We start from the raw sequence: 25,877 nt of genomic DNA, 5'->3' as shown, positions 1-25,877 counted from the left end.
CCGTAAGACTCCTAGAGACCCTGCAAGTCTTGAACGTTGCTCCTTGAGCAACGTGATCCTCTGCAGAATAACTGATTGTGAGACCCTTCTACAAACATTCCCTGTTCTCAGGTACTCAAACTTTTTTAAAGTATTTTTCCCCTTCTCCCTTGCTTAGATTTTACTGTGTAATGGCATTTTGCAGCAGTCTTTCTGAGGGAGAATCTGTTGCTGTTTGCCTTTTAATTCATGTTTCACCTCCATTTTTAGGCTTAAAATGTCAGGGATAAGTTGTCTTAATGCTCTGACTGCTCAGTGCTACACTGCATCATGTTGCCGAGGGCTGTGTCTGCTCAGCAGTGGAATTTGAGTGGGGTGGAATCAGCAGTGTCTCAAACCAGCCGTCCAGTCTTTTGTGTTTGTGGATGGTATTAATGGGAGCGATATAAAGGCATTGCAGAAAGCAGCCTGATACACCATTAAAAAAAGGTTATGTACTTCCTTGAGATGCTGGTAATTGATTCATATTTGAGGGTTAAAACCCCAGCAAGAGAGTCTGAGGAAGGAATCCTGATGAGAACAGTGAGAGGTGGCTGGGAGAAATGAAATGCTGAGAACTGAATTGTTTCCCTTCCTGCAGTTATTCCCTTAGTTCAGCTGGAAGCAGTGGGCATCCAGTCAGTGGGATGTGATCGCTAGCTTAGCATCAGGCGTGTTCTTTAAGAGTACTGTTTCCTTTTCCTTGCTCTTAGTGGATTAAAACAGCTGAATGCTGCTTTGTGCACCAAAGCATTTAAAACACGAAGATATGGGAAGCGGAGGGAGCTTTCAACGAGGGGGATTTTGCGTAATGATGACAAATGTAATGCAGAAAAGGGGGATGGGGGAAAGAATCGCCATTTAAGCTTCGCAAGGCTCCTAAGACAAGCTCCTTCTCCAAAGTACAATTGATTCTGGCTTTATATCTGTTTTGTGCTTTAATTATTGTGAGTTTTGTTGGAGCTCTAAGTTGAATTTACTGCAGTAGCGGTGGGAAGCAGCAAAGGATGCTACCGCGTGCTGGACACAGCACTGGACTGGGACTGCAGAGAGCTGCCTTTTGCTCTGTCTCTGCCACTGACTTGCTAAGCGATGCTGGGCAAGATATTCTACCTCATATGTCTCCTCCTCTCTATTTGTGAGAAAGAGTTAAGGCTTCTAGTAAGGGCTGTTTGTGAAAATTGCTGTTGCAGTGTTTGGTGTGAGGGATCTAAAGTTTTCCGATTTCTTTCTATTACAGGTGTGTAGTGAAAATGGTGCAGAAATACCAGTCCCCAGTTCGAGTCTACAAATATCCTTTTGAGCTCGTCATGGCAGTGAGTAATACCCAGCACTTTTCCTTCTCCAGCTGCTAAGGGCTGCAAGCTCAGGCCAGTGGGAGGTGGGGGCCTGCAGCTTTGGCTAGCATGTCTTTGTGGCAACCTTATGGGTACATTGTGGGTACAGAGGTTTAGCTCTCATCATCTTTTTGTCCTTTCTTCAATTTCCCATGAAAAATAAGGATCAACATCTCAGTATTTTGAGAGACAGTTTAGTTATTAGAGGAGAAAAAAACCCAACAAAATCCAACCTTCTGTAAATACTCTTTCCCAAGAGAAGAAAAAATTGTGACATTCAGGTAGGCAGGGTCAGTTTGTGGCCAGATGCTGTCTTTATCTTATCACCAAATGCCATTCAGTTTAGAATCTCTCTAGATCTGATCCCAATCAGTATTGTAGGATGTGTGTATTTAGAACTTGATTCTAAATCCTACCAAACTTTTTGATTTGGTCAAAAGCTAGAAATCCTTGGAAAAATTATTCTGTATTATTATTCCCTGTTTATTCTGTGGTTGAAATGTTGGGAGATCTCTCTCCAAATTTTGTGATTTCCACAAGGGGCTTGAGGGCTGTAATTGAGGTTCATTTGCTGGTGATGCAGAAAGCTAACGTGACCATGGCAGTTTCCTAAGGTAGAGTTTAAAGACATTTTGTGATATCCTGGACCTTGCCGCTGCTCTTCAAGGTGTGAGTCAAATATCCTTGAGAAAAGTTTGCTCCTTGCATTCCAAGGGCAGCACTGAGCATTTGGGCATTTAGCTGAGACGCTTGCTTATAGACTCTTGCAGGGATTTGGTTTGTAATCTGTTGGGCATTTCAGTCTACTCTAGGAATCCCCGAGACTTAGTATTTGCCACTTTTAGCCTGCTGCTTTCTTCATTGTCCTTCTTCCCTGCTGAACAAGGACACCAGTTCTTTTGGTCTGTTAGGGATCAAGAATGAAGATGGAAAGCTATAGCCATTTCAGGTAGCTGAAATCATTCCCGAAAATGGAAGGGAGAGCCTGACGTAACACATTGTGTTCCTCTTGACAATGTTGCCTCTTCTAGATTCCTGGGAAATAGATTTGTTTGAGCCAAAACAGTCTCCAGTTTTCTCTTTCGATACTTAAAACTGGGGGAGAGATTCTTTGTTCCTAAGTGTGAATAATGGACCCCAAAGGTAGCAGCAGTTCCTCAGCTGAGAGCAGGTGCCATTCACTTCGATGCTATCTCATTATCAAAATACACAGTTGTCCCCCCTAGTTTTCACTCTTTTTTTTTTTTTCCTCTTTCCAGTATTACCCAGATTTGCCATGTCTGTTAAGAGCTAAGCCAGTAACATGCTGTACAAGTGCCCTGCCCAGTCTGGGCCTGATGTTTGTGGTAGTGAAACTTTTCTGATCATGTTCTTTGCTCTCTCAGGGCATCCTGTATTAGAATAAGACACCAATGCTTGTTACAAAGATACTGTTAGACTTCGCTCTGTGCATACCTCTCCACATTCCTGCTCTCTGTATTAGCAGGATAAACCTAACACCAGATGCCTGCCAGGAGATTGGCTGCTAATATAGCAGGGCTGCCTCTAGACAAATCCTTTGTAAGCTTGTTAGCAGAATGCCTAACAGGCCAGGGTTTGATGGGTTTATTTTTCAAGTGCTTTAGTTTTACTTGCTTTCAGTTTTTCAACGTGACAGAACTCAAAATCCCCTGGGATTTCAAGGCTGGGATTGTAAATGTCATCCTTTAGGTGTTCAGCAAACTCGAATTCCCGTTACCTTAGCAGAGTTATTAGTCCTCTTTCTTATGAAGATCAAGTTACTTGTCCAGGGTCACCCAAAGGACTGTGTAGTGGAGTAGGGAGCTGAATATAGACCCCTTAGTCCCACTGTAATGTCCTGGGAAAATCACGTGTTCACAGCAGGATCTGCTTTATTATGAAGACAAGCATTATGAAGCAGTGTTTCAATCGAGTGGCAGTCCGTGCAGGCTGAGTTGGATGCAGGCTTTATCATCGTGTTTGATGTGTTCCGATGGAGCCTTCAGTTTGTGTGGAGGCAGTGCAGACTTCACAGAGCTGTCAGGTGTTAGCTGTCAGTTGCTGGAAGTTTTGCAGGGAGAGTGGGCGTACAGTGAAGCTGTTTTGCTCCTCAGCACGTGGCACTGCTGTTAATCTGCTCGAGCATAAAGCTGACAGCGGCTTCCTTGGCGCTGGGAACCTCATACTCAGCTGCTTTCAGCTTCTCCCCTCAAATGCTTTGTGTGAACCTTTGGAGTGCCGAGGTCTCGTACCGTGGTTAATGGTAGGAAAGCAGAGGTCATGTGGGTGACCTCAAGACACCTCCTTATTTTATGGGTCTCTGCACCCTTCAGCCTGATAGACTTGTGTTTGAATCTTCATCTGTATAATGGGGAGGATGATACTTCTTGTCCGTTCAGGCTATGTCATGAGGTAAGTAGTGTTTGTTAGGAAAAGTATTTTTCCCCCAGAACGTTGGATGTTTGGACCCCACTATAGAAGACAGTGGGTGTGCTTCGTTCAGATATGAGGGTCTGAGAAATAGGGTTGTCATAGCCAAATGATTCCTTGCTTCCTGGCCTTGTTCAAACACATACTGTTCCCCGTGCCTTTTGTTGGGCCCTACCATCAGGATCACAATTCATCCTCCTTGGTCTTGTACGGAGTGCATGTGTGTGCAGCTCATCCTCTAGGCAGCACGGGGCTGTGCTTGACAGATGAGCCGGTGCTTTTGCTGCTAATACCTTTGTTATTGTGCGTCTCAGGATAATTGTCTGTGGATTTACACTCTGCTCCTTACTAATACTTCCGCAGCTTGTGTTCTGGCGTTTGCAGGCAGTAGATTTGATGTATGTTCCAAGTCCTTGGAGGAGGACCACATTCCCCTTCTTGCCCTCTTTGCCAGCCCTGTGCAGCTGAGGAAGTAAAAAGGAATCAACTTAGCAAGTCTCTTCTGGTTACTCAGGAGTTTTGAATTTTTTCTTGCTAGAAGAGTCCTCCCTTCTAAAAAGATTTAAACAAAGGATGATCTTTCCATACCTGTCCAAATTCACAACAGTCATTTTCACCTGCGTTGTTCCTGTTCTGCACTTGCATTGAAGGATCACAAATGTTATGCTCTTCAAATTACAACCGGTGCCTGACATCTTTATCCCTTATACTTGAAAAGAACCTTGATGTTTGTTATGCTTTGTTATCTTCTCATGTTTTTCCTTTCCACTTTATCTCTTTTTTTGGTGTGTCTCCTTTTAACTGGAGCTGCTCCCTCAGATGGTTTGTCCATGCCTCTCTGGGCCTGATCTTGTCTTCTCTCAAATTAGATCAGCAGGTTTGAATTTGCATATGTCTCTTGATTTTTTTATTTTACAGCCAAGAAAATCCCCAAGTATAAACACACTTTTTGTTTTCTTTGTGTAGTAGTTGTAGTTTTAAGGCTAAAAGTGTTTTGTTTTGGTTTTTTTACTATAATGTTATCAAGAGGAAAAAATTCAGGAGGGAGAATTCTGCCACACAGCTCATGAGCAGTAACTTACTCTGGATGATGTAAATTGTTGTGAGCCCTCTCTGATGTATGTTGATGAGAATTTGATTTGGGTGAGCAAGTCCAAAATGCATAGTTGTACAGGAAACAGAGCTAAGGGAGACATTGCATTTTTAATGTTATTTGTTGCTGATGAATTATTAGGTTAGAAGAGAGAGTTTTGGCTTTGAAAGTAGTAGGGAGTTTTGCTCCCATTAATTTTACTGGTCCACTCAGCCCTTGACGCTTGCAATTGACATCTGCCATTTTCACAGACTTTATAGTATGCACTGATTTTGCTTAGGATGGTTCCTAATGCTGCAGAAATTAAATACCCCCCCAGGGACTCTTATGTGGTCTTCCATACTTGAGGTATAGTTTGAATTGCTGTAATAGTGGGGTGAGAAACTTCCCGACAGCACTTCTGTCAGTTGTTTGGTCCTCTTGCCACATGCACTTCACCTTCAGCTCTCATTGCTGATAATAGCAATTTATGGTTTCTGCTGCAAGCGAGGGGTCTTTCTGCATATTCTATCTTTTTTATGAAATGAAAGCTCTGCCAAACACAGAACACTAGCAGGTTAAAGGCTAGGTGTAGTTAAAAGCTAAAAAGCTATATGTATGTACATGTAACTTTACCTTTAACTTACTGAATACAGGATATCAGCTTTACGTTTGTGGCCTGTGAGTGGTTTACTACTGTTATCTAAAAACATGCCGTGGTTTTGAAAAGACAGGACAAAAGATTTGGAGGTTTGCAGTAGCCTCAGCTCTTGTTGAGCGGATCAGTTGTACTCCGTGCTTAAGACGAAACTGCTCTTGAGCCCCACGCCCGCACGATGTGAGTCAGTGCTGCTTTCTGCTTGACCTCGTTTCTTGGTGCTGCCCGTGGCATGTGTTGACACATATATGAGCAGCTGAGAGCCCGATCTCTTGAAAATGCACGCAGGGACAGCAGTGATGTGTGTTTCTTTCTGCCCTGGTTGAGTGGTAGCCTTCAGTCTAGGGTGCTTCTGCTGTGTGCAACGTTAGTTTGGGATGGGGGGCGGTCGTTCTGAGGTGCGTGTGTGGTGCACAGGCATTTCTTATCTTGGACATCACTCAGACTGTTTAATAGACTTGTGACTCTTTTCTAGTTTTAGTGGCAATTCAGTGTTCTTTGCATTGAATAATCTGGAGTTCTTTATTTTTTGGGTAAGATAAAGTAGGAAGTTAATGGAACTGGGGTGGTATATACTTCTGTTTCTTCTCAGTATGGTTTGAGTGTTGGGGTGCTAACAAGCTGGGTGGCAAGTTGAGTTCAGGCTACAAATGTTGCAGGTTTATTTAGAGTCCGAAATTACTTCGCATGGAGTAAGCAGCAGAAAGTATTCTTTTTCCATCAGCTTTCCTCTCATCCTGTAACCCCAGGTCGTAGCCCATCAAAAGTGATCACCCGTAGTCCCTGTCTGAGATGTCTTTCTCATGTGCCTGCCCCTGCTGAAGCAGCCTTGATGATAGTCACTGGATTTAGCAGGGGTCCTCACTCTTGCCCCTGAATAATCCACCTGCAGATCAGCCTGGACTACACTGGCTACCTGCACGCTGGCAAAGCTGCTTTGTGGTCACTGAAGTTTTGCTCACTTACAGCAGCTGAGGATCTGGCCCACAGTTACACGCAAGAGCCAAACACCTGGTATGACAAAAATCAAAATGCATCATTTATTTTACAATCTTCCTGACATTCTTTTGTGCCAACGGTGTTGGGAGGCTTGTATATGTAGTCTAATTGAAAGCAGCTCCTTGCTATTTTAGCTGTCAGGTTTAGCTGCAGGAGAAGAAACTCTGAATATTGATGTTCAGGTCCTGACAGCTAGAATTGCTTTCCATACACCTTCTCAAAATCTTTTTTTATTATTGTGCCTTTTCAGCATCAACATGCATTGTATTAAAGATGTTAGATCTTTAAGTAGCTTTATTTAACGACTTATTCCTGCTCCATTTAGCACATTGAGTGTATAAAGAGACTGCTTAAATCCTGATATATCGTGCTCTCCTCTCTAATGCTGCGCTGCCTTAAAGGATTCAATATTTCACTGCCTGATGCAGTGATGCTTTTGCAACAGAACCTCTGAACCCTCTTCTGCTGGATAGGCACCGTAGTGTGGCCCAAACAGCTTGCAGCACACATTGGTAACGGATAAAATGGTGTGTGAAAGCAGTATAAGGTACAAGCAGACTGATGTCTAGCAAGGATCACGTTAGTTCTGTGGGTTTATTTAGAGTGGCAAGTTCAATGTGTGTGTTCACAGCCCATCCAGGTCTCAGAAAAGCTGCTGTCTTGCTACACAAGTTGTGCAGATTGGCTGTCTAGGTCAACTACAGTGCAATGTCTTACAGTGCCTACAGCACAGATGCACCACAGAATACATTTTTGGGGATTCTTATGTACTTAATTGTAGTTACAGACTGGAATATCCCCATCTGGAGCTCCAAGTTGTTGTCATTCTAATATCATCACAGGCTGGTTTTGAATAAAGAGAAGTAGAATCTTAACTAAAATATTTGATATTGATATAGGGAGAGCGGAGTGGTTTCTGGCAGCTGGAATCCCTCTGAAGCAGCAGTGATGGTGCAGCTGATCAGAGGGCTGGGCAGAGGAGCCAAAGAGATTGGAGTGGAGCTCAAAGTGCAGCTGCAGGAGTGCCAGAGGAGAGGTTCCTGCAGTGGTCTGCTACCCACTGTGCCCTTGGATAGCCGCAGATGACACAGTAGAGCTTTGCAGTGTATGCCCAGTGCTCAAAAGCTCCTTTGGAGCTGCTGTGATGTAGATGATGACACAGTTTTCAGATACCATCTGAAATGGTATTTCTGGTTGGCAGTACCCTAGAGATTGAAAGAGAATCAATGTGCAAGGGGGAAAACGTTTTAAAATAGTTTTTCTTTGCTGTTCAATCCACGTCACATATGACATGAAATGTCCTGATAGTAATCTGAGCAGTAGTTAAGGAGCAGATACTCATCCACAAAACAGAATCTACTCTCTCTGGCAGGATTGTCTGAATGTAGAACTTGAGTGCAGACAAGTCATACTTGGGTGTGGATGGTCTGTGTGCAGCCATGGTCTGTGCCAGGTATATTAAAGAAGGCAGCTTCCCTTGTCTCTTCTTGCCATGTTTTGAAGGTAAGTTTGTTGTGACTGTCAGAAGCTACTGGGTTAATATTTTATGCACTTACAGAGGATCTAGTGTTGACTCAAGACATGATGCTTCAGTGTTACTTGATGGCTTGAAACCATGCTGTCAAGACACACTATAAATATCCCATCATCCTACTGCTGAGAAGCATTTGGGAACCAAAGTCTGAAAGTAATGATATCTGTGTCAGCTGGAATGATTCTTCTCAGCTGTGTTCATGTGTTCAGTCCCTGTGCCATGCCACCACCTCCTCCTGGTGTTCAGCAGGTTGAGAGCGAGCAATAGTCAGGCTGAGCAAAGAGCTGACTTTTCTCTTGAGATTCTGGTGTTGGATGTTTCCTCTCAAATTAGTAGAAAATGTTTGGTGAATGCTGTTTACCACAGCTGCTGGAAGCAGATGGAAGAACTGTTTATTCAGAGCTCTGGAGGACTGCTGGCAACATCACATCTGGCCTGCTTGGTGTGTCTTGTGGGGATCATACGAGTCTCTTTGATAGCTTTGTGTTGGCACTGCTAAGGCTCCATTTGCTGGGCAAGAATGGTTTAGGAGCGAATGGTGCTGGCACCATGTGTGGGCTGGAGAGAAGATTTACAGTGATTCAAAGAGTCTGTACAGGATAGTCCCTGTTTGATCTTCTCCAGCTGCAACATGGAGGCTTATTTCCTTGAAAGATGTGTCGTGTCTCAAGCTTAATCTGATTAGTGCAGTCTAGTGCTGGAATGGATGAGCTCTGAAGTAAGCTGTAGTTCAGTGGCACTGCAGCATAGCACAAGGAGATGCAACGTAGCTGGAGGCATCACCATTATCTTGTATTCCAGCAGTGACTAAAAGACCCTTCTTTCTTCTACTGAATGTGTAGGTGTAGAAGACAAGCAATAGGCTCTTGAGCAGAGACTAAAAGAAATGAGAAAATTTAGAACCGTCCTCAATTGTTACCCCTCAATTAGTGTGGATTTTTTTAAACTGTGAAGCACAGTGACCTCCCAGAGTCTGACCCTGAGTTATGGTCAATTTGTGTAAATTCTCACAGCAGCTTCTGGCAACAACAGATTGTGCTTCCATCTAGGCATTACCTTGTAAGCCAGCCTTTTTGATTTGGGGGTGATTCACTGAGCAATAGGTGTGTGACGTGACAGGATTGCTGTGTTTTGCTCTTTAAGGTGTTAGTCACCTGAGATACCTGCTTCCTTGCCTTCCTATTTTGGTGTATCTGCCTCTTTCCACACTGGACTGTGGTGAATGTGTCTAACCAGGTAGCAGTGGGTCCTGGATAAGGTGTCACTTCCATAGCTATTTGTAAAGGCCAAAGCATTGTGCTGTTAGTGACTTGAACTGCTCCACCACCGAGTTCCTTCTCTCTGGTAAGCAGAGGAGAATGCAGAGGCAGAACAGCTTGAAGGGGATATTGTTTCTCCTCAGACAGGAGGTCAGGCACGTTGGTAGTTTCCTGAGTTAGCTTTGTGCAGCTGCAGTGCGTGTCCTGGTTTTAGTAGGTTTGCTGTGTCACTCAGTTGTGCCTGTATTGTCATAGGCAGCTGCTGCTGCCTGAATTGTTTCTTTCACCAAAATCTGCAGAAATGAGGCAAATTATTGGCTGTAGTCCAGGGACGGATAACAGTGGGTCAATGTTTGTAGCCTGTGGTCCAGCGGACTTCTCACTGGCAAATGTTTTTCTGCTCTCCAGCCAAAGTGTGTTTTCTCAGGCCCCAAAGACTTTTTCTGCTTCTCTGCAGATGCTCTGCACCTCCTTAAAATAAAGTTCCCTTTTCCCGGCCTTCAGTGCATTTCTGTACCCCAAATATCCATTTGATCCCTCCCCACTCCCAGTTGTTCCACGTGTATTTTATTTTGCCCCACTATGACTACAAGAAGCAGTTATCTGTTCTAGTGATTGCAAGGCAAATGGATTGTTATGCAGAAGCTGTGATATTCCCTTCAGCACTGAGACTAAGTAGTAGGAGGGGCTGCAAGATGAAATGATTACTTTTCTCCTAGAAGGCCATCATCTGAAAACACCTGAATCTGGAGAGAGATATTTATGTATCATTAGAGCTGCTCAAAAGCTAGTCCAAATGCATCCACTTCCTACTTAAGTGATGAGGGGTCTTATCTTCTCGTCATCCCTTTTCAAAGGGATGATGATCTGGACATCTTGAGCTCAAAACCTGATATCACATCTCCTCCTCATTTTCCATTCATCTGAACATAGATGTACATTTTTTTCCTTTATCCTGGCAAACTGCACATGGCTGTAACATGACCTTGAGGAATCTCGTTAATTAATACAGAGTTAAACTCTGATCATGAAGGTTTGAAGTGTTTTAGCTGTTAGCACAAGGATGAAGTCTTATCCTTGTAATATATTCATAAAATATTGACTATAACAGTTTCTGTCTATCAGGTAAATAAGAGTTTAGTTCCTTCATGTGTTCTACACCATATAATTTTCCCCAATAGCTGAGCTTTTACACTCTTGAAGATCCCTCTCAGGTTCATCTTGGCGTCATACAGGAGTCAGTCCATAGTTGTTCCACTTCTGTGCTCTTGCCTGAATCTGAAACAACAGCTCTCCCTGATGCTGTCGCTAAGGAAGCCCTACCAGTATTAAAAAATCTAAACAACCAAACCCTAAAGACATGATGGCTGTGCAGCCACTTCAGAGCATCACTTATCAAGTAGAAGATGAATGTTTTCCTGCCAACCGCTGTTCCAAAATAGCTCGGTGTGTTTCTGCATGATTTCATGGACAGCAGCATTTAGCACGCAAGCTCTGTATATTTACTTTCCTAAAGGACCTGCCTGCTGATGGGGAGAATCCAAACCAGTTTGCCCATCTGCTGTGTATTAGTGAGAAGCTTGAAGAATCACCTCTCTTAGGTGACTGGTGGGGGGAGAAAGCCAGAACTGCTGTCCTGGGAGTCTGTTTGCAGCCCTGAGACTGAGAAGATAACATTGCCTCTAGGATCTGAAGGTATGGAACTAGATCATCAAACAAAAGCTGCCTCTTGTTGGAGCACGTTGGAACCACTCAGGACCCAGCAGACACTGGGCTGGAAGAAGGTGCCAGGAGCCTCAATGTGTGCAGGAGAGTTTGGTTTTTTTTGAAGTGTTTTGTTTCATGCAGTAATTCAGTGCTTGGATGTCCCTGGTGTTTTGGATTCCTAAGGGCTCTGTTGTGTAATTGATTTCAAGGTCACTTGCTAGAAAAGGATGTTGAAACCTGCAGAGAAACAGGAGTAGCTGTTATAAAAGATCCTGCCCTTTGGCCACGTTCTCTGGATCGTGTAGGAACCAGCAGTGATACAGCTATTGTCAGTCTACAGGAGATTAAACTGGAGGGGGGAGCAGGAACACGCTTGCACTGTTGATGTGTGTAACACCTTGGTACTAGGAAGGTGAAGGACTCGGAGAGGGACTCTGCTCTGGAGGGGAAGGGGTTAAGCAGGTGAAATAGAGGGCTTGTAGAGGAGGGTAATTTCCCCTTTTCTCTGTGCTTGTGAGGCTTTAGAATGTCATTTTTTGGTTCTGACGCTTGTATTCTTGTGTAACTTGTTCTTGTTTGGCATCTGGCAGACCTTCAGGGCAATCTCTTCTCACAAAGGCTTTTCTTTGTACTGGTTATTGTGTATTTGACCAACACTTTAGGACATGTGTGGCTTCCTTGCATTGTGCTCAAAGACTCTCTTCTCACAAGGAATTTTTGTCCATCACAGTGTTGGTCCTATGAACTGTTTGGCCAGCACAGGTAAAACCACTCAGACACACCTCCCAGGAGATTGCTGGCCAAACCTTGTTACTGCAGGGCAAAACCTCGGTCAAAGCACTCCTTATTGATCTCATAGTCAGCCATATCACCGCTGATTAATCGTTGCTGAGTGTGATTGATCATTTGTCAGCTCCTGTAGCTTTGGGATAGCGGGGCAGCTCGAGCCAGCGGCACGTTCACACAAACACCCGCTGCAGCCTTGCACAATTTTCCCTTGTCTTCCCTTTGGTGTGAAAGGAAGATCTGACACTACTGAAACCTTGAGTATCTCTTGTGACTTCTGCATGTTTTAACTTTTTAATTATTTTCTACTTTTCTTGAATTTTTTTAATTCCAACAGGCTGTCAGCTGTATCTAAATGATTTTTTTACACTTTAGATGCACCCAAAAACTATTGGTTAGCTTTCCAAGCAAAATATCTGAGTTCAAACAGATCCCAAATCCCTCTGCCTTCACCCAGCTCTCTTGTGAAATTTAATGTGTAATTTCAGTCTGAGGGAGATAACTGCAAAGATTTAAATGACATTTGTATGTTGTTCACATTATGTATAGAGTCCACTGCAAAAAAAAAAACCAACAACACTGTATTGTTTTTTGCAGCAATTCTTTTGCAAGAAATCTGGGAAAAAAAACCAGTTTGATTTAGGGCAGGACAGTGGTGGGCCTGAACCACCAGCTCTTGTGAAATTGTTGGTGTGGGTACAAAGAGAGCATGGTACTCTGAACCTTTCAGAAAATAACTGCTGTAAACTGGGTTGTTGAGACAGTTTGCTTGGTAGGTTGGGTGCACGCAGTCCTCTGGCTTGCCTAGACAGCTCCTGCTGCTCTGCAACTGCTTGGGGGATTTTATTCAGTCCCATCTGGTGTGAAGTCAATTCTAGAGACTGATCACACTGAAAGGAGCCCAAGCTGGGATGTGGGGTGACGTGCTGGCTTGCTTGGGCTGGAGGATTTGCAGGAGGTGCACAAAGCACGAGCTGGTTCTGCCTGTGGATGTTCATCCCGGTGGGGTTTAGAAGAAGGGAGAGAAGTGGCTTCATGGAGCCATTAATTTTATATATGTATATTTGATCCTGTTCAAGACTTGGGTCATTAAGGTGGTTGTCTTAAAGGGATATCATGGGTATGCACTTAGCAGAAAGTAGTGGCACAATACTGTTGTAACTCCTCTGGGGAAGGAGGGGCAGAGAAGGGAGGGAGAAATCATCGTTCCTATGTATGAGTTGGTGCAGAGTTACTGCAGCAAAGAGATGCAAGAGCAAATGCAGGCAGGTGAGCAGCCAGAGTGTTGAAACAAGCTAATAACGACGTACCCTGTGCCTTTCGTTTGGCTGGGATATTCTGTTGTTCACCTTGCACTCTGCAGCAGCACGGAGGAGGAGAAAAGAGCTAGTTCTGGCAATGGCTTGAAAAAATTTAAGCTATTTCTCTGTCTTTATGATTTCCCTCAATTTCTCTGTTGGAGCAAAAATGTGCTGTTGCGTATAGATACTGATTTTGATAAGAGGATGCTGGGTGCTAAAGATGGATTGCTCTCCTGATAGCTCAGTCCCTTCGGCGATGGAAGATCAGGCATGTGAACGGTGTGACTTCACTGTGACTGCAGCGTGCTGTTTCAGCTGTCCTTCATATGATCTCAGGCATCTTTGGCTGCTGTATTTTTAGAGGAGTTGTGCAAAGAAGATTAGCAAAGGACTTAACGTTGATGTACGAGAGGGATTCTTTCTCAAATATGGAAATGTTCCACCTTTTTAGGTGATGGCTTTGGGCTGTTATCGTAGTTATATCACCAGGGCTGTGCATAGACATGTGCCTCTGCCCTGACCTTTCTTCATTCTCCAGATGTTGTTTAGCTGTCTGAAATAGTGACTGTACTCTGTTAGTAGTTGTCCTGGTCTTGGGTTTGCTATGTTGAATGACAGTTTATTAGGAAGCTTGTCTCCAGCTGGGTCCAGTGCATACTTAGAGGAGAAAGAAACAGCTGTGTGTTGATATCCAGTGGTTTTAGCTTCAAATTGGAGCCAGAGGTACCTGGATTTAGTGGTGGTGTGTGGGGCTTCAGATTGGCCGTTGTGGTATCTCAGTGGTGAGGAGGCACTTACAGCTTGGTGCTCCTGGTGCAGCTGTTGAAGTGAGGCCTTTGGAGGGTATCTGTGCTTTGATCATTCACTGTCTTAGTGGAAGAACAGCTCTTGTTTCTCTGCAAACTCCCTCAAATGTTCCTGCCACAGCTGCATCCCTGAAAGAGTAGAGGATGAGAAGCTGAGATCACCCTACTTGGGACTTTCTTCCCATCCAGTTGCTTTGCACTTCTTAAATTTGTGAGAAATCATGAGTATTTGGGGCAAGAAATCCTTGGCCAGCCCTAATCCTGACCCAGAGAAATAGATGGTCTTGGCTCAGCCTTTGCTTCCTTTGGAGCCCTGGAATGGCGGTGGAGAGCGTGCGTGTTCGGGCAGCAAGAGGTACGGTGCCACGTAGCTGAGGGCAAGGAGGGCCTGGCACTCCTTGCAGGAGTGGAGGTGTGGGATTTTATGGGTATTCAGGCAGACTTGTGACTTGCTGTCGAGCACGTGGACAATCCTAGTACCGTTCTCATGTGATCTTCTGGCACTCAAGGTGTGGTCTAGCCTCTGCACTAGCTGCTGTTTTCCAAAGTCATGGGATTGACTGGGGCGGCCTTCTTTTGGGGTAGGGTTTTCAGTCACACTTTTTGCAAGTGTGATAAGGAGTGATGGGACAACCAGTTGAAAAATAGTTGCTAAATGTTCTGGTATTCCAGTGGCCTACAAAGGTGTTCACAGCTTTCACTGTCTGAACACTGAGGCTCTAGTAGCTAAGAATGGGTGGTCTGGGTGGCCTTGGAGAGACTCTTGCTTGTGTGTGCTAGAATTGGAAAGATGAGCAAGGTAAAGGCTTTGACCTCAAGACAGCAGTAGGTGGTGGTTTGGAGTCTGGAGGATTGGGAGGGGCAGGTAGAGGCACAAGTAGGAAGTGTTAACTTTGCCTGAGAAGATTAATGTGATGGCAACTGCAGATATCAGAGCAGGTAATAGGGATGGACCCCTCGTGCTCTGTGACCCGTGAGGGAAGTGCAGCGTACCAGGAGTGGATAGCTGGAAGCATCCTGCAGCAGGGCCTGACGTACATCTGTGAATTTCCACCATAACAAATTAAGCTTTTTAAAGCACTGAGTGTGCTTTTGTTGCATGGAGCCAGGTGGATTGGTGTTGGAAACAGTCACTTGCCATGGGAAGTTTTATATTTATCTAAACCCTTTTAGTTTTTCTTGTGATCAGGAGTGAAAAGCACAGGTAGAGGCCTCACAGGTATGGGGAAAGTTCTCCAAGAAATGTGGCAAAGCAAGCAGAACATTACTCAGCAACTTGGAGAGGATGATTTGAAGACCTGTGTGCATTTTTTATGGCCTGAACTCCAGCTGGTAGTCTGCTTGCACTTTCCTCTTGGTACTAGAGCAATATGATAATCTGAAATAATTTCTGTTCCGTTCGGAGATCTAGGAGCAGGAGATACGGAATGTGTCCTTAAGTGCCTGAGCTATTTTAAGAGCAAGTGTTATTCACAGCACCAGGGTACAGGAATACGTACAGGGGCAACCAGCCTTCGAACTGCTGTGGTGATGGAGAACGCAGTCACTCCTGAGCATGCCCATGACACTGCGTGTGTGCTGACAGCTGAGCTGATCTCAGTCATTATCACATCAATATTTTCTTTTGTGGTAGATAAAAATTCTTGTGAGAGAATTATCATAGAATTGCTGTATTGTAGCATAGAATGGTTTGGGTTGGAAGGGACCTTAAAGCTCATCTAGTTCCACCCCCTGCCATGGGCAGGGACACCTTCCACCAGACCAGGTTGCTCCAAGCCCCATCCAACCTGGCCTTGAACACTGCCAGGGAGGGGGCAGCCACAGCTTCTCTGGGCAACCTGGGCCAGGGTCTCACCACCCTCACAGCAAAGAATTTCTTCTTAATATCTCATCCCAATCTCCCCTCTTTCAGTTTAAAACTGTTCCCCCTCGTCCTGTCACTCCAGGCCCTTGTAAAAAGTCCCTCCCCAGCTTTCCTGTAGCCCCTTCAGGTACTGGAAGGTGCTAGAAGGTCTCCCCGGAGCCTTCTCTTCTCCAGGCTGAACAGCCCCAACTCTCAGCCTGTCTCCAGAGCAGAGGGGCTCCAGCCCTCTGAGCATCTCCGTGGCCTCCTCTGGACTCGCTCCAACAGCTCCATGTCCTCCTTCTGTTGGTGCCCCCAGAGCTGGACGCAGCACTGCAGGGGGGGTCTCACGAGAGCGGAGCAGAGGGGCAGAATCCCCTCCCTCGCCCTGCTGGCCACGCTGCTGGGGATGCAGCCCAGGACACGGGTGGCTTCCTGGGCTGCCAGCGCACATTGCCGGCTTGTGGCGAGCTTCTCGTCACCCATCACCCCCAAGTCCTTCTCCTCAGGGCTGCTCTCAATCCATGTGCTGTATAAAATGGTTCTGTCTTACAGAAGACAGGAAGATGGCAGCAGTTCGTAGAGGTTAGGCTCAGCTGTGGGATGATGGCAACAAAAAGACAAATCTTAGGACCAAAATGGTGTAGCTCTCTGTGAGAGTGCAGTGGGAAGGGAGCAAGGGTTCTCCTCCTGTCACGATGTAGGTGAATCCTGGGCTGCTTGTGCAGCTTGTGCTAGTGTTGCTTCAATTACATATTGACAAAATCATCCCAACATGCCAGGCAGAAATCCAAGGAAATCTTTCCATCCTGCAAAGATCTTGCAATATAATGAGAGATGGAGAAATTAGGGAAAGAGGAGCAACAGGAGGTAGCATTTATGCAAGTTAGCTTTGTTTGCTGCAAGTGCCATTGAAAACTGGATATTTACTAGAGCTGGTAAAGAAGCTCTGGAAAAAAAGGCTTTTGGGAGGGATGTGGGTTAATGAAAACAAGGAAGATTTCAGAACCAGGACAGAATTGGTTTAGAAATGGATAAATCAAGGCAAAGTGAGTAGCCAGTAATTGGTGGTCTTACCCTTGATAGTCTGGGGCAACTAGAACTGTTTGACACATCACATTTTTAAGGCATAGGAGTATGAAATATCTTTAAATAGCTTCTTATACTGGCAATATGTCTGACTTGAATTTTATTGTCTCTGGGACAAGTCCTTTGCCAGCAGAAATCAGCATAGCTGCACTTGCTTGTGCTTGCTGAAGGCTTGGTTCCTGATGTTCACGTTATTAGAAGTCCCTTCCCAGTACTCTTAAACAACAAGCTTTTGTTTCTACTTCATGTGTGAAAAAAAAGTTATATTAAGATATGCTTAGCTTGATGACTGACATGAGAGGATGCCAGGTCTGTTCATAACTATTTTGCTTTAACTTCAGCCCCTTCTCTGAGGAGAAGGACGTCTCTTTTGTTGGACTCTTACTGGGAGGGAGATAATTAATTCAGAAAGAGTTAAAGTTGATCTAGCCAGAAGTTGAAATCTGTTTTATTTTCCCTTCCAGGCATATGAAAAGCGCTTTCCTACATGTCCAGAGATCCCAGTCTTCCTGGGGAGTGAAATCCTGCAGGAATCCAGGAGTGACGACGGAGCTATACATATCATTGAACGGAGCTGCAAACTGAACGTGGATGCTCCCAGGCTGCTAAAGAAGGCAAGTGGAAGGCAGAGTCCTGGATTTTGTTGGCTGGCTAAGATTAATAAAGTCTCCTAAAGTCACTCTCCCTTTTTTTCCCTCCTTTTGGTTCTTCATCCTCCTCAGATTGCAGGGGTAGAGTACGTTTTCTTCATCCAGAAAAACACAGTGAACTGGAAAGAGCGAACTCTCCTCATTGAAGCCCGCAACGAGACTTTTGCCAACCGTGTTGTCGTCCTCGAGACGTGTAGCTACTCAGTAAGTGCCTTGTTTCTGCTTGTCTGTGAAGGAAGTGTTGAAAGCCACGTGCTAACATACAGGCTGATGTTGCTTGAATGAATTTGAACACTGGACTGTTGTGTGGTACAGGCTTTTTCCAGTGCTTTCACAGGGCCTGGGAAACTTTTTTAGGTTGATTATGGTTCTCTCATTGGAGTGTTAAGCCCTAGGGTGAGAGTAGAAAACACAGATAGTGCTCCAGAACGGATGGTGTTCCCTGAGTTTCTTTTGGGTTGAAATTCAAGTGAATAAAAGCATCTGGAGCTTGGGCATGTATTTAGATCTGGATATCTAGTAAGAAAACCTTAATAGTTATTATTATGAGAACCAGAGGGAAGTCTGACCATTAATTTTGCCCACACATAAGTGAAAGTTCTAGCATCTGGTCATGATCTTCATGCTCTAAATATTTGGAGAAGGGTCTTGAGCCATATTTGTGGCCTGGGGTGTCTCACTTTGTGGCTGTATCTTCAGCAGTAGTGTGCCATTTCGTTATAATTGTGCTATTAGGGTTCAGTCACCATTAAATGGCTTCATCTGTTTCTCAAAGCAATCAGATAGTGCTTTTTGTTCCCTAAACACAAGTCCAGATCCTATTACTTACCTGCCCTTTTGGCAACTGGACAGCAGCTCAGCTTCCTGGGAGCAAGCAAACAGTAAGTAGCTTGTGTTTCAAGCGAGACAGAGTTGAAAAGCTATGAACATTTTGGATGGTGAGGGTGTTTCCTGAGCCAGAGATCACTTGGTGGCTACGTGGGGCTTCCTAAAAACTGCAGTAAATCAAACTTCCATCATTGTGAAAGGTGCTGACAGATCTGAAACGCTCCCAGGTCAACTCTGGAATCTCTCAGACGTTGTTGCACTTGCTGGTTTTGGCTGTGTTGCCTCTGGCTCGTGTCCTTCGGAAGGAAACGTCAGCAGCTGGGCTTTGAGGGGAATGCTCTTCCTGGAGCAGGGTGGGAGCTAGTGTCTGCATCCTCAAGATGGATCCCTGCTCTATTTTTACCAGTTTCCTTTTCCCTGCCAGCGTGCGCCGGAAACAGGTTTATTCTCATCTTTCCTTTTCTGCAGTGTTCTCTGAAGCAACTTGGAGAAATAGGATCCTGCTCTTGCAGTTACTTAACATCTCCCCCGGGGGAATTCGTGTCCTTTATAGTGTGTGTATCTTTGTGTGTGGGCTGGAATTTTTTTCTTTCATGTCAGTTTGTGAACAGCAGCACCTACAGGGAAAAGGCAGAGCCCTCTCAGAAAAGGGTTAAGTTTAAAAGAGGAAAAGATCGTGTAGGTTTTTTTACCATATATAGAGTAACTGAGGGGAAATGGCTAGAAAGGAAAGGTGGGTATTGAACTGACAGTGGGAAAACTCCCAGCTCTGCCATGTCTCCTGGGTTTTTGGGGGGGAAAGACTGGCATTCAGTGAATGAGTTTCCTATCAAAAACTAGAAAAAGTGGTTTGTGTTCTTCCTTTGGTGTAGGGGTTCTTAACTGCAGGTTCTGAGAAGCCATCCCTGGCTTTCTGTAAGGAGGTTTTGACATGATGGTCTCGAGTGAGCAGTCTCACTACTATTTTAGTGCAACTTCTGCTATGAATATTACCATCCAGTCATACTGGGGGAGAGGTTTAATCTTGATCTCCTTGTGTGTGTGGAGAATGCTGGGTTAACCACAAACATCCATATGTCTGGTTCATGATGTGCTTCTATTGCTCTGGGAGAATGAATCCAACTGTTAAGTGTGGGTCTGTCGGTGCTTCATAGGAAGCCTCTTCTGCTCCTTCACTCTGTAGCTCTGGAAATTAAATAGCCAGTTTGATACCGGGGGCAAGTGCCCTGCCATAATGTGAACTGTCTGCTACTATCCAACCCTGTGTGTGTCTTTGGGCTTAGGTTCACCCTGAGAATGAAGACTGGACTTGCTTTGAACAGTCTGCATCTCTTGACATCAAGTCATTTTTTGGCTTTGAAAGCACAGTGGAAAAAATTGCCATGAAGCAGTACACTTCAAACATCAAGCGGGTAAGTTTGGGCCTTAAAAAATAAATCAAACGCCTGCTCTCAGTGTGCCTCTATTTTTGTTTCTGTAAAATAGACCCACTATAGTTTTATACCCTCGTGTGTGTCTCTGAAATCCCTCAGTAGGACAAACAGAAAAAGCCAGTGTGCAACGAGCAAAAACAATCTGCTTGCTGGAATGTGTCTGTGCAGGGGAGGGAGCAGGCTGTGCCAGAGGAGGATGGCAGTGGATGCTGTGGGTGCCGGGCTCCTCAGACACTGAGGGCACTGTTATTATGCAGGAAGAGAAAGTTCTGGGTAAAAATCAGCACCCTGTCTCTCCAGTAGCTTGGGCAGAGGTGCTTCCTTGTGGTGACCTCTTCTTCTGGGCTGCAGAGGAACAGGGCAGCTAATTGATGGTTTGGGAGCAGGAAAACAGGGTAAAAGTGTTATAAAGGCACTTGCATCCATAGCATTGGAATTTGCCTGGCCAGTGTTATAATTCACCATTTTTGTGGTGCTTTCATACTGAAATTTTTCCAACAGGGTCATGCAGATGGAAGGAGACAACTATTTCCCTTCTGTTTATCTCTAACAGCATTAGTCATCTGTCCTGAGGAAAACTGGTTTGCACCTTGCTGGTTCTGGGGAGATGGGATTCTTTTTTCCTAATGAGAGTTTTCCCCTTCAGGGCAAGGAAGTGATTGAACACTATCTGAAGGAGCTGATCTCCCAAGGGATCACGTTCATCCCCCGCTGGACACCTCCGCCAGCGTGCGGACAGAAGGACGAGCGAGCCCCGGCTGTTGAACACGATGCTGATGATGTACCCCTTGAGTCTGGGGCGCGTGGAGCTACCAAAGAGCAAACTGGCAGCTCCTGCCCTCCAGCAGAAGCTGTCAGCCCTGATGGTATGCAATGTCCGGGCAGCTGCTAGCAATCTAAATGCCTTGAGTTGCACTGACTTAATGAGTTTATTTTTATTTTTTTTTGGCATGAGGTTTTTCTTCTGGATTGTGGGTGGGGAGGAAGGAAAGTTATTTTCTTTCTTCAAGAAAAACACAAATACAAACAAAGGAATTTTTTTCCCCAAAAACTGAAAAGCCAAGAACAACTGTGCTGGCAATATGTTTGTGTTTGAGCTTAGAAAAAAAACTTGGTTTTGATCTGACCTTTAAGATATTTTATACTTTAAATTGGAGAAACTTAAAGGTATCTTGAGTACACTATAACTGAATTATAATTAAATACTTTGGCTGTTTAAAAATTAATGTCCTTGGGGATTGGTTTGGGTGTGTTTTGCCCTTATATCAAGCCAAGACAAACTTGCAGGATGTTGCCTAAGGCATTTCTCACACAAAATGCCTGAATCAGACTTTATCTTTCTGCGTGTTGATGCGACGATATTTTCTAGACTAAATAAGTCTTCTATGACAAAAAGAAACAGGAGGGGCCTTTTAATTTAGAGGTGTGGCGTTAGGAATAGTTGTTGTCACTCCTCAGAAGGAAAGACAGCACTTGTTTTGCTGAGTGTAACTAAGAAAAAAGCTTGGGATTCTGAGCTATGAATGGTTCTGGTCTCACCAGACCTTCTCTGGTGGCTTCTCTGTATTGGAATGCATCTGGAAAAAGAGTTGAAATCCACAGAGGAGCTGACTAAGAAAGGTTCATGTGCTTTGAGATCAAAGTCAATCTATGAGTGGCAGATCCCATCTAGCAGAAGAGATGAGAGTAGCTCTTATTTTTTTTACTTAAATTCACATTTAGGAAGTGATTAGCTTCCCTGGGACTGCTCCCCAGCTTGTTAGCTCTGTGGATTTGGTGGGGGCATAGCACTTACCCAATATAATTTCTGTATTATCAGTCAGCAACAACGTATCCTGTGGGAGTCCAGGCTTTATTCTGTAGTTAATGGTATCTGCTGAAAAAAAACCCTGCCTGATGTAGAGCTAGCTCAGGGGGCCTCCTCGTGTGCCTGCATGCCTCCAGCCCAGCTACTGGCCTGTGCTGCTCCCCTTTGGGTACCACGTTCTCCTTGCTGGCATCTGCATGTACAAGCCTCAGATGGCACATCTGCTTCTGTCTCTGAATGCTGGCAGTCTCAAACCCCTTGTCCTTTGTCTCTGATCTGGAGGGACCTCGAGCTACTGGTATGCACAGGACATCTCGTGCCAAAAATCTCCCTTGCTGTCAGAAATGGTTATTCTCCCCTTTCCCTCTGGTGTCCTTAAGCAGAATAACATTTCAGTCTTCGGCTATCTGCTTTGTAGCCTCTTGTCATTGGGATTGTGTGTGAGATCTTTAGGACATGAGGGGATTTAAGTGCTCAGTTTAGGAGGGGTTAATGAGATGAGTGCCAGAGCTCCTGTTGTTTTTTTTTAAAGCTGCTGCTGGAGCAGTCCAGGGTTGAAGGAAATCTTAGTGTTTTCAGAGACAGGTGGAGTGATCTAGCTTTGACACCTTACATGCTGTCTGTGTCCTCATGCCCTAATCACCGTGAGAATATCACTCCCTCACTTCCCTCAGGCAGCTAAAATGAGGCTTCTGCGCTCTTCCAGTGTAAGTCATAAGTAACCTGATGTGTAGAAATAACTGCACATCTCCTTTCTGGCTGTGCCAAGTCTCCTCTGAATTGTTCTTTTTTTTTTTCCTTCCAGCTGACAAATTGGATGCTGATTACATTGAGCGATATCTGGGCCAGCTGACTCCGATGCAAGAGAGTTGCTTGATCCGCCTTCGCCAGTGGCTTCAAGAAACACACAAAGGCAAGGTGGGTAGGTGAGGCAGAGAGCACCCCTCTGTGAGCCTGAACGCGGTTGTTCTCATAGCTTGTGTGCCTTCAACCCCACGATAAAACTCAGGGTCACAGACAGTTTGTGTGTTGAGACCCAACTGTTTTGGGAAGGTTGGGTAAAAGGCCAGGCATGGAGAAAAGGCTGGGGGAAGAGTGGCTGGAAAGTGCCTGGCGGAAAAGGACCTGGGGGTGTTGATCCGATGGCTGGCTGAATATGAGCCAGCAGTGTGCCCAGGTGGCCAAGAAGGCCACCAGCATCCTGGCTTGTACCAGCACTAGTGTGGCCAGCAGGACTAGGGCAGGGATCGTCCCCCTGTACTCGGCACTGGTGAGGCCGCACCTCGAATCCTGGGTGCAGTTTTGGGCCCCTCACGACAAGAAGGACACTGAGGTGCTGGAGAAGCGCAGTGGAGCTGGTGAAGGGTCTGGAGCACAAGTGTGATGGGGAGCAGCTGAGGGACCTGGGGGTGTTTAGCCTGGAGAAAAGGAGGCTGAGGGGAGACCTTCTCGCTCCCTACAACTGCCTGAAAGGAGGGTGTAGCGAGGTGGGGTCGGTCTCTTCTCCCAGGTTAACAAGTGATAAGACGAGAGGAAACGGCCTCAAGTTGCACCAGGGGAGGTTTAGATTGGAGATTGGGGACAATTTCTTCACCAAAAGGGTTGTCAAGCACTGGCACAGGCTGCCCAGGGCAGTGGTGGAGTCCCCATCCCTGGAGGGATTTCAAAGCCGTGTAGATGTGGTGCTGAGGGCCATGGGTTAGTGGTGGGCTTGGCAGTGCTGGGTTAATGGTTGGACTCAATCTTAAAGGTCCTTTCCAACCTAAACGATTCCATGATTCTATGATAAGTGCCTGTGTGACCTCGCAGCAGGATCCAACAGTATCACAGGCTGTGTTGGCATTGCCCTGTTCAGTCCTGTCAGTACCGAAAAGGCCACTCTGGTCCCCGAGTGTAGTGCTTTTGCTGAGTACTTAGAGCAGGCATTGACCAGGGCTCAGTGGCCCAGGCTGGCCTGTCTGGATGGGTTGTGTTGCCCAAGACCTGCAGAGAGGGGTGGGAGAAATGGTCAGCTGTGCTGGTGGTGCGTCCCCTGTCTCTGGGCAGATGCTGCTCAGCAGAGAGGCAGCGGGTAACACTGAGCTCTCGGCTGCCGCACGTCAGCAGTGTGCTGTGCACGTTGCGTCAGGCGGCTTGTGTAAGCTTGTACAGCCAATGGCTGAATTCTTTTGAGGATTCATTCTGTACTTGTTTTAATCTCCTTTTTCAAAATGTACTGTTTCAAAACCACACAGGATTTGGGAAGTAGAGACAGGCTCCCCTTATGGTGTGAGGTACGTTGTGTAAGCCTCTAAAATAGAGCAGCTGAGGGCACTGGATTGGGGCAAGTACAGCTGGAGTTGGCCAGCTAGTAGAGGTGGAAACATTTTTCCCTGAAAAGCAGCATGGGTACTGTGGGCTGGATGTATCTCCGCTTTGCCGTAGCGTTCAGCAGCTGCTCGGGCTCCTCCTGGTTGAAGGGGAGTCTCTATATCAGGCCAAGAGGGTGAGTGGTATGTGGCTGAGAAAACAAAAGACCCAGGGCAGCTTGGATGTATCTAGAGGGATCTAACTCCAAATTTCCTGATGGAGGGAGATCGGGTGGGAAGGAAAGACCAAGGACAGCAACAGAGTAATCGGGTGGGCTGGGTAGATCCAGTGCTTAGGAAGAGGGGGGGAACAGGAGAAAGATGGTTGGAGCGAGTGATCCCCCTTGAAAACAGGGTACAGCTACAATAAGGTTTCAATAGTAAGAGCTTCCTGGCTTAGAAGCTAACTGCTCAGTCACACAGGATGGGTTGGGAGGTCCTCTGCATTCAGGGGCTTTAGAATATTTCAATTTTTTCTTTCTTTAACTGGCCTTTCCAAAAGAGGCCACTGTTTGCTAAGAGCTTTGCCCGCACTCTGTGTGTGCCTTGCTGTATCTTTCTCAGAGCTGAGAGAGAGCATGTCTCGTCTGAGTATAAGGAGTTTAAACATGATTTTTAAACCCCTTTTTTTTTTTACGTGGAAAAACTAATATTTATCACCCATGGAGAAATAAAATGTAACAAAGATTTAGTGCTATAGTTCTGTTGTTACTGAACTCATGAAGAAGTCCCCTTCTGTGTGAGTGTGCACGTGGGTTTTGTTGGTACCTATGAATGTGGATGGAGAAACAGTTACCAGAAAGCCACAGGCTGAAGAGAACAGTTTGCATTGAGGTAGTGTGTGAAAGTCTCCTGGCAGATGATAAGTTCCAGAGGCTAACACCACTGTTGAATCTGCAAGAGCTGATAAATTCAGAACACAAAACATCTGCCATATCTGTCCAAGGCCACTGGTATACGGTGGCATCAACAAGTTAACTTGGACCATGTCCAAGAGTGTGGTGGCTGCTAGATGCAGGTAGAGACTGCAGGAATACATATACACCTGATGGAACAAAGGACCTCTTGAAGGGCTGTCTGCACGCCTACCTGCAAGCTGTTCTGTGTCACTATGATGCTCTGCCTCCGAGTAAACAGCTGGGGCTGGTCTCCAAACTAACCAGGTAACTGTGAGTATGGGTGAGTGAACTGTGTGAATGGTTACCTGCTAATAAGAGTGGATTAACTAATAAAAAACTTGCTCTACTAAATATTGCTTGTGATCCAGGTCTCCTCCGATTCCACCTTCTGTCAGATAAAAGGGGCTTGACAACAAGCAGACAGAACAAAGCGAGCAGGGATGAATTCCCAGGTATAGTTATGCTCTGAAATAGAGGACATGAAGCTTTCCAGGTCTACAGTGATCTGTCCAGTAAAACGGTGTGGACTCCTGTGTGGTAGGAGATACCTCAGCTATTGGGTATCCAGCAGCAAACGAGCCCTAGATGAGAGCAAGACAGTGAGACTTCATCCATGTGTGATCTGCAAGGGTCTCAGTTTCAGGTGGAAGAACCATGTTCTAAATGTTTGCCTGTTTTGCTCTGTGGGTGTGGGGTTTTTTCCCCCCCCCTCCTAGTCAGAGGCTGGGGAATGGAAGCTGGAGAAGGGGAAAGTGACAGCACATGAAAAAAAGTGAAACAACTGCCTCTTGGGTGCTGGGAGCTCTGTGAGTGCGTGCAAGCCCTTGTGCTTCCTGACAGCTGCTTGCTGTGCTTAGGTATGGCCTTGAACAAGAGGAAGGATGGTGCTGGCTATTGAAACTTCCTCCTAAATCCCCTTACTGCTCACCTGTTTGCTTCTCTTGATTGCCTGTCAGAATAAATCAAAATCAGGAGCTTGTCCTATGTGACTTGAGTTTTCTCTGGGGAGGCTGTTACCTTGCTGTGACAATCTGTTCTTTTAATCCAGAGCAGGGATGTCCTTATTCCTCTGT

General features: G+C 45.5%; 1 protein-coding gene across 4 annotated transcripts in view; it reads left to right on the top strand.

The window, feature by feature from the left end:
* Nucleotides 1–25,877, top strand: part of SEC14L5 (SEC14 like lipid binding 5) — a 42,788-nt gene that overhangs the window by 4,094 nt on the left and 12,817 nt on the right. For 3 of the 4 annotated variants that reach the window (XM_068420224.1, XM_068420221.1, XM_068420223.1), the window contains exons 4-9: nt 1,259–1,334; nt 17,304–17,453; nt 17,562–17,693; nt 19,601–19,729; nt 20,397–20,616; nt 22,363–22,475. In XM_068420224.1, the coding sequence (XP_068276325.1) occupies nt 1,272–1,334; nt 17,304–17,453; nt 17,562–17,693; nt 19,601–19,729; nt 20,397–20,616; nt 22,363–22,475 (807 nt within the window). In that variant the 5' untranslated portion in view covers nt 1,259–1,271. Of the gene's footprint in view, nt 1–32; nt 112–1,258; nt 1,335–17,303; nt 17,454–17,561; nt 17,694–19,600; nt 19,730–20,396; nt 20,617–22,362; nt 22,476–25,877 lie in introns of those variants that run through there. The other variant, XM_068420225.1, reaches the window with a different exon arrangement.

The sequence above is a fragment of the Nyctibius grandis genome, chromosome 30 (genome assembly GCF_013368605.1).
Source record: "Nyctibius grandis isolate bNycGra1 chromosome 30, bNycGra1.pri, whole genome shotgun sequence".
Taxonomy (NCBI): Eukaryota; Metazoa; Chordata; class Aves; order Nyctibiiformes; family Nyctibiidae; genus Nyctibius; species Nyctibius grandis.
Note: the sequence above shows the minus strand (reverse complement) of the source record. Positions and strands in the feature narration are given on the sequence as shown.